Below are 12,041 nucleotides of genomic sequence, written 5' to 3' on the forward strand. Positions count from 1 at the left end.
TGCTAGTCAAGTCTGGACAGGACTTGACTAGCAACAGTCATTCTAGTTCAAACTGAACTAGATGACATAAAGACAAAAAATAAAAATAAAGAAAAAAAAATACAGAAAAGAAAGAAATTAAAAAATGTATTTATATATATATATAATAATATAATATTATTATATGTACAGTTTTACATTTTAACAAATACAACATCCATAATCTTGGCAATCTATATTGATAAGAAGATAAAGGTATACACATAAATCACCTCAACAACTAACTCTGGCTCCACAACATCGAGGTGCACAAAAAACAATTAAGTGATAGGACACACTCATAGAAGCAGAAGTCAATCAACTGTCAGTTAGAGCAAAAAACATTGACAATCTATACTGACAAGAAGATAAAGGTGCATATATAACTTACCTCAACAACTAGCCCTAGTTCAATAACACAGAAGTACATATAACTCACCACGATAAGGCCAAACAAATAATAATGGATGTATCGAAAGAAGAGTGGTGGATTAACAAAGCCATATAAAGAGGCAAATAGGAAATCTTTGAAAGACACATTCTAAGAAACAAGAACCGATTGGACAACAATTTTAAGTCAAGTAAAACCTTCAAATAAGTTTAGTAAAAGCATGAACTAAATACAATCATATGAAAAAATAAAATATCCACCAATGAGAGTCTTTAACAAGAATGTCCATCAACAGATAAAAAATGGACAAGACCAAAAGTGAATCACAAAGGGTACACTTACAAAACCCACAAAAGGCAAACACATGGAAGGTTCTCAAAAAAACACAAATTTTATTAATACCAAGCAGTGTTACTAAAAATGTGGCTCACCTTATGGCGAGGCACTTTGCGCCATGAGGTGCATGCTTGTAGCCTTGGGGGTTATGAGGTGCATGCCTCATGGTGAGGCACGCCTTGGCATGAGGCATGCACCTCAGTCAAATGGGGGTCAAAGCCCCCATTTGACTCGTAAAAGGGGAGAGACCCTAATTTAGGGGGAGAGCGAGATATAGGGAGGGGAAGAGAGCAACGAGAGAGAAAGAGGGGAGAGACCCTAATTTAGGGCCTCTCCCCTCTTTCTCTCTCGTTGCTCTCTTCCCCTCCCTATATCTCGCTCTCCCCCCTCTCTCTTGTCTCTCGATCTCCCTCTCTCTCCCCCTCTCTTTCTCTCTCATCTCTCCCTCTTAGTCTCTCTTGCTCTCCCTCTCTTTCTCTCTCGTCTCTCCCTCTCCTTCTCTTTCTCTCGTCTCTTGGTTCTTAGTCTCTCTCACTCTCCCTCTCTCGTCTCTTGATACGATCCCATTTTGGAACCATATCCAAATTCTCCGGGATCCGGACTCATATCCAAAACCAAGGTCACCCAAGCTCAACCAAGCCGCTCCAAGTGTAAAACCCACGGTTTAAAATAATAATAATAATAATAATAATAATAATAATAAATAGTATCGGACCCGGGCCCGGGCCCATCCTCGATAGGGTTTTAAAAACCAGACTCGAGAAGAGGATTTTAAGAAATCCTCTTCCCGAGCGCCGCACTCCACCGCACCTTCAACCCGGCAAGGGAAACCCATCAGGGTTTCCCCATTTATCGCTTCCCCCGAGCCCTTTAAGAGCATCGCAGGAGGGGGAGGGGAGGCACGCCTCCCTCTCGAAGCTCTTCGCTCTCCTCGCGCCGACCCTCTCCTCCTTCCCTGCGCACGCCACCAACGTCGATCGCCGCCGCCGCTGCAACCACTGCCGACTGACGACGAGGCCGGCGATCCTCTTCCTAGGTACGCTGTTTTCTCCCTTCACCTCCCTCTCTGTCACATCGCTGAAAGGCACGACAGGAGGCCGATGGCCCCTGTCGTGCCCTCCCTCTTCACCCTCTTCTTGAGGGTTCGCCGGGAGGCCGACAGGCGGCGCACGGCCCCTGCCGCGCCTTCCCACTTCCTCTGTGCCCATCAAAGGCCCGACAAGTGGCCTACGGGGCCCCTGTCGTCTCCTTCTCTCTGGGCGTTCGTCGGAGTGCCGGCAGGAGGCCAATGGCCCCTGCGACACCCCCTTTCCCTGTGGGTGATCGGGCAACCGATGGGAGGTCAGTTGTCCCCCTGTCACCCCCCCCCCCTCTCCTCTGTGACCTGCGAAGGGGTCAGCAGGAGGTTGGTGGTTCTTGCCGCCCCGATCACTCTCTCTCTCTACTCTTGAGGTTGTCTGAGAGCCTGCAGGGGGGCTGTGACCCGTGCGACACCCTCCCTCTCCTTTTGGGGCCTGTCTGAGGGTCGGCAGATTGTCGGCGACCCCTGTCGCCCGTGCCCCTCCTCTATGACCGGTTAAGGGGTCGACAGGAGGTTGGTGGCCCCTGTCGCCCCGGCCTCTCTCTCTCTGGTAGGGGTTAGTTCCCCTGTCGCCTCTCGATCTCCGGTAGGCAGGGGCAGTGCCCCTGCTGCTTCCTGGATCTCGGCAAGCAAGGGCTAGTCTCCTGCTGCCCCCGTGTTTCCCGGCAGGTAGGGGCTCGCCCCCGCTGCCTCTAGGATTTTGGCAGGCAAGGGGTAATGCCCCTGCCGCCTTCCAATCTTGGCTGGCAGGGGCAATGCCCCTGTCGTCCTTTGATTGTTGGGCAGGCAGGGGCTCGCCCCCTGCCGCCTCTTGGTTTTTGGGAAGGCAGGGGATCGCCCCCTGCTGCCCCTTGGTTCTCGACAGGCAGGGGCTCGCCCCCTGCCGCCTATTGATTCTCGACCGGCAGAGGATCGCCCTCTGCCGCCTCACTGTTGTCGACAGGCAGGGGCTCGCCCCCTGTCGCCTTTCTGATTTCGGCAAACAAGGGCACACCCCTGCTGCCTCTTTTTCTTTCGATCGACAGGCCAAGGGCGATGCCCTGCCTGACTTTCTATTCTCCGCATGATAAATAATGTAGCACTGAATACTCACACTTTTGCAGACTTCGCATCGAACCCCGCTCTGGCTCCGCGGCCTGAGCCTCGTATCATCTACACTCGTAGACGCACGCAGCTGCACGGCATCCCGAGGTAGGGGAAAGTCGCACGGAGGGTTTGTATGAATGAAATAAAATATAAGGATTCTGTGATAGAATAGTTTATTTGGCATACATGCTTACCTGTGGGATTACTTAACTTGTGATTATCTGTTTTGCGTTTTCTCATCCTTATTCTTTTGAAATTGCATACTTAATGTAAAACTCTTTAGGTAGACTTATTTCTAGAGAGAAACACACGACAATTGCTATTGTAATCGAACCTTAAGACATGTACGGTATAAGTTTTACGAGAGGTAATGAAGTACCCTGAAGTGGGCAATCAACACCTTATAGATATCAATAAGATAATGTCGACCTCCACAGGCTAATTGCTCAAAGAACAATACATGTCATGTATGAACCAAAAGAATCATAAGACATTAATTGTTGCCCTCTCATCGTAGTCGTACCTCTAGGAAGGTACGACCGTACTTTTGGACAAGTACGTCCCATGTGTGTTACGATGTTTGGATGATGAGGTTGTAGCAACCTCGATGCGTGCATTTAGCACAATGCTGAGATCACATAAATGGTAATAACTCGCCTTCACAGGCAAGATGCTCGAGTGGGTCTAACAGACCAGAGCATGTAGAATGAGGCGGCGGTTAAGAAACCTCCGTCGTACCCATTCGACCTTCACGGTTCATCAAGGGAGAGGATGGATGGTACAAAAACTCCGATGGACAGGTTGTTAACAACCACCCCATGGGCAAAAGACTTGGTTTCCCCAATCATCGGAGTTAGAGGAATTGTGATTACCATAAATTATCCTAGGTGGTAACTCCCAGGTACTTCTGCAGAAGTTGGATGCATCCATGGGCCACGAATGCCTTCGAGGATTTACTCTCTTGGTCACTGACCGTCCCCTTAGGAGCGGACTCAGTCAGTCATCCGGGTTAATAAAAACACCTAACATAATAAACCCCCAGATCGGTCACGACTGTTTCTACGTTTCGCGTCTGTGCGTACCTATAGGTCAGTTAATATCAGAACTTAAAGAATATCTTTTTGAATAGTTGTAGATGATTGAGACTTACACTGCTTGAAATGTTTCAAACAATAACTCTTTTCACATGTTACACTGATTAGAATAGATTACAATTGTATTGATTGTTTTAATATAATAACTACTTATCTCATGAATGTCCTGCTTTATTTTATTCTACTTATCTCTTCGTGCACCTACTGGTTTGTTATGAAACTGACACATTTCATGGGCAGGTGATGAGTAGGACTTCACAAGCGGCCGATGGCGTGATGCAACATGGCTCAAGATTTCTCTTCTTTCTACTGGCGGCTTGGCTCTGAGTTTTGGAGTTTTTCTTTAGATTATTGAACTTTGAGAAAATGCTCATTTTGTAATAAACTACAGATTTTATGAATAATCTATTGTCTCATTTCCTCAATTCTTTTAAGTAGTTGTTTGTGTGAATAATGGGTTTTTTCAGCTAACGTACCCAGGATTGTTGACTTATACTCCTTTCTAAATGTCTTCCGCTGTCGTTTTTAAAAGTGAAAACTTTAAATCTTTGAAAGGTTTTTCGATAATGTTTTCGAAATCACAAGTTGAAATTTTGGGGCATTACACCAAGAACCAAAACTGCCCAATTAAAATCCATTTCATGAAGCGGACCCAAGTGGATCGGATCCACCAAGCCAAGATCCAGTCGTCCTGACCCAATCCACCTTGCAGGGGCATTATTGGTATCAATGAGAATTTGTGGCTCTCCCTTGGAGGGCGTCTAACCCTCTTAAATGTGGCCTAGACGGACATGTGATGGTGTTTAAGAAGGCCCTTAGGTGTTACCTAAATTGGCAAGAGGTTTTACCTAAGTTTAGATTTCTTGCTAAGTTAGGTGTTAGCTAGTTAGGTTTTATATATTTCAGTTAATGGTTTCTTGTTTTTAGTATTCCCATCTTGTTAAATATGTAAGTCATGGCCTATATAAAGGCTCAACCCTTTGTTATTGAAAAAAAATGAAAAATTATATGAAATAAGTTGAAGCTCTCTCTCTCCTTGGGCGTGTCCCTCTCTTCCTTTCTCTTCCCTTGGCCCCTAGGCCTTTATCTGATCAGGTCCCTTCTTTGACCTTGTTACAAGTCCCTTCCCTTGACTCGTCTCTCTTTCAGTAAGGTCCAAACCTTACTCAAGTGTAGGGTTGATCCCTAGTGGGTTTGATCATCACAAGAAGACCAAGGCTGCAGCCAAGGCCCTCCATCTCCAAGGTACGCCAGGCCCATTCGGTGGACTCGAAGCTTACATGGTGCAGTCGTGCATTCCGTGCAGTACCAGCCCAACCCAACCATGTTAACCCTTGTAGACCATCCCTAGCAAGCCTACCTAAGTCCAGTAAGTGGTCCCAGCCTTTGTTCTTAGCCCCAACCCATCCAAGAGCTATCCCATATATGTGAACCTAGTTAAGGCTCATTTTCAGTTTGCTGATAATTGTAGAATCTGGACCGACTTTGAACAGTCATATCTCCCTAACCAGAACGAGTTTGGCTACATGTCCTTAACCACTCTGCAAAAAATCAGTCATAAACTCCAAACCAGTTAGGAGAACCAACCTATTTATCGAACCTTGCCAAACCTGAAACCCAGTCCTAACCAGATTTTCATTTTCTTGTTCCCGACCTCATAAATCCCAAATCTCGTGGAGTTAGACCCTCAAATTTTAACGAGACCTTCCCAAACGTGTCTAGATCAATCCTTGAAAATTTGAGATTTTTCTGCCCAACCATTTAGGAGAACCGAATTTTTTAGTAAAACCTGTCATAACCTAACTGAACTGATTTTCTGTTTTTCCTATTTGGATCTATCCAAATTTTGTTTTGGATCCATCTAAACCCCGTGGGACCAAAACTTATAATCTCTCTCTCTCTCTCTCTCTCTCTCTCTCTCTCTCTCTCTCTCTCTCTCTCTTTGCTGAAAGGAAGAAGAACTTCAGACAGGTACTCTCTGTATTTTGGTTTTTTTTTTTTGTACTTGTGAATGTTGTAATAGTCTTTTTTAAGAGTTTTGGAAAAATACATTAACATTTGGCTGTTAAATTGTTAATGCTAATATGCATTTTCTGATGATGACATATGTTGAGAAATTTGATTGTTAGAGATTTTATTACTTAATTTTTTATTAAATGCTCATATTTTATTTCTTAGATACTTACATAGATCAAGTTGTTGCATTAATGTTACTTTTACATGTTAATTTCATATTTTTTATATTTATTTGAGATTTTCTATTTCTTGTTGGTTGGTGCTTCATCAATAAAATATTTCTTCTATTTATTTCTATTTTTAATTTTTTTTAAATTTTTTTTTAAGTTTAAAAATATTTGTGGCTTACGCTTTATGCCTCACTTCGATTTTTGGTGGAGCGCCTCGCTACACCTCAACGCTTTTCATAACATGGATACCAAGTATGCAAAAAACATAAAAATTAAAACTCATGTGAGGTAACATTATGTAAAGAACATGTAAGATAACGATCATTAAGGAGCCATGAGTCTAAGAAATATCACAACCACAAGGCACAAATCATTCAAGTGCAATAAAACTATAGCCTAAATGGGCACAATCATAAGGACCACTAAAAGGGCTAATAAGAGAACACACAATACCATAAATACTTTTAATAGTTTAAAAAAAGCACACTTAAAAAACATCCATAAACCTCATGCAGGAGTTCAAAATAAATCCCACATGGATGAGTTCATAATTTCCATAAAAGAACAAGTTTTGTATGAAGAAATCATGATCAATTATTTATCCCCAAATAGACAAAACTCATTCATTAATGTGTATGCAAGACAATCACAAGTGCACAAGGGTCATATATCAATATGAAAAATCATTTATTCAAATTTCAAAATAACGAGATATCCATGATCACTAAGACCTTAATCAAATAAAATCTTTAATACTACATAAAATATTCTATGTTTCACATAAAAATACATCAAAGAGAAAAGAAAGAAATTCAAACACAAGTTAAGCAAAATCCCATAAAATCATACTCGTAAATGACACACAAAGCCATTTTTAAAAATAAATATTTCAAATAATTTTAAAATCTTTAACAATAACAAAACAAAGTCCAATATAACAAAAAGAGCACAATAAATTTAAAGTCATACATAAGAACATGTTTTGACATTTATAACCATGAAGTGCTCAAATAAAGTATCTAAGTACCAAAAACACATGCTCAAGAATACTAGATCATATGTGTACATATTAAATAAAGAGAGTTAAAAAACCTAAGATTCAAACTAGATCTCATAAAAGCATACACATATATAAATATCATTTCACAAAACCAAATAAATATTATAAGCCTTATAAAATAATTTTTAAAAAATAATTTTGAAAAGCATTTAAAGATTTTAGATCTAACAAAAATAATAAATAAATTTTCAAATATAAGAAAAATGAGTAATTTCTCAATGCATAATGCATGAGATAGATAACTCAAGAAAAAATAAAGATTTAAGATACATACCAGGTCAAGATCTCCCTTGAATCCAAGAAAAACACCGATCATGATTCCTTCACGAAGCACAAGCTCAAACCAAAGAATCCCAAGACTCAAAAAGGCGGAAAAAATACCAAGAAAAAATTCTTGGCTCTGATACCAAGTAATGAAATATGCAGAAAAAACAAAAACAAAGTGCACAAGCACTATTACAAGTACAATAAAGAACAAAATAAAAGCACTAAGGCACTACACAAGCACAAAGTGCATACACAAGACTTCAAAGAGTAAAAAAACAATAACACAAGAACATAAAAAATATCATCTTTATTGAGTAGAATGCTTAGGAAAAGCATTGAATACAAGAGAGGGGATAAGCCCCTATTTATACACAAGAGAGAGGCCTTGGAGAGCTCCCAACGACTCTATGGACATTTGATTGTGCCCTTACATAATGTAAAAAAGACACAAAAAATAAAAATAAAAATAAATACAAAAAAGACTAAATTTGTCCCTAGTGGACGGTCCTTATTACAAAGGGTAAAATTACCAAAATGCCCCTAGTAGGCTAATACAAAAAAAATAATAAATATAGTTATATATACATAAATATATATGTATATGTATAATTATATATGCATACATTTTAACAGGGGACGCAATCATGCCCTAATAACACCACCCCACCCCTACTTTTCAATTTCTTTTAATTTTGGACCAAAATGAACTCGGTCAAAATTGACCAAGTTTATTTTGGACAAACGTAACCCTGGGTGCGGGTTGACCGCACCCAGATTTGTTTGACCACACTCGATGCGGCAAATTTTCATATTTGCTGCACCCGCATCGCGTCGATGCTAGTGCAGCGGCCACTTAGGCAAGTCCGTGTGACATAGGTAACAAATGTTAAAATATATAGTTCTAGTTTGCCCAATAAGGGCATTTTTGTCTTTTCACATGTACTCATAGTTGTTTTCTAGAAACAACTATTTTCTTAGTTTATTTTTTGTATTTCTTTTTTATGTATTTTTTACTTTTTATTTTTCTTTTTGTTTATATCATTTGGGGCCTCACTCATGGAATCGTTGGGGCCCCAACAATTATAAATATGACCGTTGGGAGCTCCCCAACTACTCCATGAGGGGAGCTCCCAATGGTGTCCTCCTCTCACATTTTTGTGTATAAATAAGGGGTGTTCCCCTTTGTTCTCTTCATGTATTTCTCAAGCCTCCTTCAATAATATTTATTCTTTACTTGTTGGCTTTGCCTTTTGAGGCTTTTTGTATTGTCCCATCGTTGACTTCTTGCTTATGTGCTTATTGTGCATTTGTATCTGTCCATTATTGGACTTGGTTGATGCTTTTGCATCTTAAGCTTGTAATTCCACATACTTCATTACAACAAGGTCATAGGTTGAATTGAATCGATCACATCAGTTTTTACGTTAAAATGAGAAGATTATAGCATTAAAGGGATAGTAGCTTGATAAGATCAATTGCTATTTCCGACTTATTATAAAGTATGATAAGCTTTCTTTTTATAGTTAGTTTCAATTTACAACTCAACACCATTTGCTTCATTTTTGTTTCAATTTGTGGAGATTTTTCTTTTTTTGTATAATTCACTTCTTTATCAGTTCATTTGGGAGAATGTTCTCAGCCTGATGCCACCATTTCTTCCTACATTCTGTAACTCACACAATGATAGAAAACCCATGACATACATGCTGTGGTGAAGCATTAATGACTAAACTCAATGTTTTTAAATGGAAAAGAGATCACTTACAGTCAGAAAGAAAATCTGAAAGGCCAAAGACAAATCCAATGTATGAGGTTCCAATTGCAAGTAAGGAGAACAATTCAACAACTGGCTGCAGAAAAATCAACACTGAAATGCATCAACTTTCTTTTCAGACAAAATCAACTGTTGGAACTCACACAGGCATAGCAATTTACTAAGAACTTACTCCAATTACACTGTTGCTGGATCGAAGTTGCTGCAAAGGGTCCACAACCAGATTGTTGTTTATCTCAAGATTTGGAACGGTTCCAAGAATGACTGCGTCCCAGATGAGAAACAAAACGAGTGGAACAACTGTTCCCAGTACTATTGCAGTCCTGGAAAGTGCAGATTGCAAATGGCCAACTTATATTATGGCATGAGATACTTGGTAGGAAAAGAAAAAGAAAAAACCAACCTCCAGAGTTAGCTTGACCAATGAAGCAAGCAACATCTTGGAGTTGAAAATGTAATAGCTAATATTTGATTTTCAAGAAAACATAAGTGGTTTGATTGACTCCCAAGAGTTCAGAAAAGTTGTGCAAGACTTGGGATTATATGGTCGTGTTTATTAGTTGTAAATTCGGAATGTAAAAATGCTTCCAAAGAAGTTATGTGTTCCTTTATAGATTTACTAAATACTCTTGGTGATGCCACCTAACACAAAGCACCACCGAGTTATTTAAAAAATTGATTAAGGTTAAAGGGCTGGATATTGGTTGGCTTGAGGAGAAAGAAAAACTAACAGAAAACCACAGATGAATGCTCCAACACAAGTAAAAAGATACATATGATACATATCACAATAATTAACTGAATAAATTGCTTTAACGACATACCTAACCTTTGACAGATTCCCCTCAAGGTTGGTACAAATAACCGGTACCACATTCTGGGAAAATACACCAACAAGGTTATTTACCAGGATAGCAGATTGTTCATTAACCTCAAAAAGTTTACCTGGTATACAAATGAAAGTGCTATTACTGGTATGCTTTGAGGTATGGCTTCCACATGGAATTGCAAAAGAGAATTCCATTGAATATCTTTACCAGACAATGCCTATAATAAAGAAAAAAAAAAGTATTTTTCTATTACTACTTGCTGCATAGAGAAGCTTGGTAGAGGAGGACGAATCTTAATATCTTCACGATATTCAATAACTCTCAGGAAGGCACGTATTGAAGAAAGCTATTACTTAATTTGGATACAACAAAGAAAAGAAAAAACTGAAATGCTAGAAAATGAAATTTTTTATATGTTTTAAGTCCTAACATGATTTACTTGTATTATCTCTAGGTTTAGTTAACTAGAAAGATGTGCTGCATAATACGACGAAGTTGAATACCAATGTGGATTATTCAAACTTTTGCTTCACAAATCACTAAAACCATCTATGGGCAAGAAACTCATTCCATCAACGAACTGATGACTTCTATCATGGGTGATCTTCCACTTACTAGGATGGGAAACAAGAGAGGATGAGGAAGCTACAATTAACTGAAAGAAATGACCACTTTTTCATGGGCAGCTAATTGCATTATGATATCATAAAGATTATTAATGTGAGAGCTAATTTACATAGATTACCAAATTCCGGAATGGTGGATATTTTGGATTTCACCAAAATAGAAAAAAGAGAAAATGTGATAAGTGGTCAATGACTATGCCCCTGAAGGCATATCCTAACAGCAACTATTAAGTTCACATCAATTTTGCAAAACTGCTTTTTACATGTGAAAAAAGTAAATTAATAGTGTCTGATCTTGAAAAGCCACGACTTCACTATCCATGACTCAAGCTGTTATTAACTTCTAGTTTTCTCCGTTTGTCACATTTAAAAGGATGTTAAGAATGTTTACATCATATCGAAATGGTTTTTACTCTATATTCTAAGTTTTCCACTTTTCCCCTATTTATTTATTTTTTTGTTTTTTGTAAAATGTCATGATGGTTTATTAATACTTTCCACAAAAAGACCAATAATTTTCCAGATCATTACAATATGAATAACTATGATGTCAGTCATGGATATCGGTGGGAATGGGTCAGGCATAGGCATTACTAGATCTGACATATTTGAATATCATGTAATCAGGTTCAGAGTCGGATTCAAATATGAACAGGAAAATATTTTACAGAACCCATATCAAACTAAGAGTAAATACACAGCTCTTAGAAGGTGATCAATGTCCAGGATGTGCTTGTGTATGCTTCCACTTTTGGCACCAAATTGACCCTGTTAATATGACCACTGTTTGCACGAAGTTGATGCATAATCCGTTTATCTTTTGCAGCTAAAGACGACGACTCAGCTGTTTTCTAATTGGTTTAAAAAGGGCATGAATGGATTATGGGTTTTCATAATCTTGCCGAAAATGATGGTACTATGAGATATTCTGCACTGAGCATAAGAAGCTAGCACAAAGCATTAAACCCCCTGAATCAAGCAGCTGATGAACAATATTCAGATTCTATGATGCATAAGATTCAGACGTGTCATAGAATACGTGTGCAGCCAAAAATTACTTCATGCACATTAGTAGCTTAAATCTATCAAAGATATTAGTCACACTACTAGTGAAGAGGTCGATAGTATTCTCATGATTCTTTATTGCAAGTCATGTTAAAATTCGTCACCCAGAAATCATTTTTAACATTGCCTTATATAATGAATCGCAAGGAAATCACAAGGAAATCTTCGCACAACCTACCCTTTCAGCATTAACATTTGGAAGGATAAATAACACCATGAAGTCATGA

The 12,041-nt window shown here is 39.2% G+C and overlaps 1 protein-coding gene across 1 annotated transcript in view; it reads right to left on the bottom strand.

The window, feature by feature from the left end:
- Positions 1-12,041, bottom strand: part of LOC149829055 (Tryptophan/tyrosine permease) — a 40,899-nt gene that overhangs the window by 12,635 nt on the left and 16,223 nt on the right. The window contains exons 9-12 of the mRNA XM_090017884.1: positions 10,239-10,340; positions 10,118-10,170; positions 9,466-9,616; positions 9,285-9,369 (exon numbers count right to left, since the gene is read on the bottom strand). Of these exons, the coding sequence (XP_089874010.1) occupies positions 9,285-9,369; positions 9,466-9,616; positions 10,118-10,170; positions 10,239-10,340 (391 nt within the window). The remainder of the gene's footprint in view (positions 1-9,284; positions 9,370-9,465; positions 9,617-10,117; positions 10,171-10,238; positions 10,341-12,041) is intronic.

This window comes from Nuphar pumila, chromosome 9 (assembly GCF_984573655.1).
Source record: "Nuphar pumila chromosome 9, dmNupPumi1.hap1.1, whole genome shotgun sequence".
Classification (NCBI taxonomy): domain Eukaryota; kingdom Viridiplantae; phylum Streptophyta; class Magnoliopsida; order Nymphaeales; family Nymphaeaceae; genus Nuphar; species Nuphar pumila.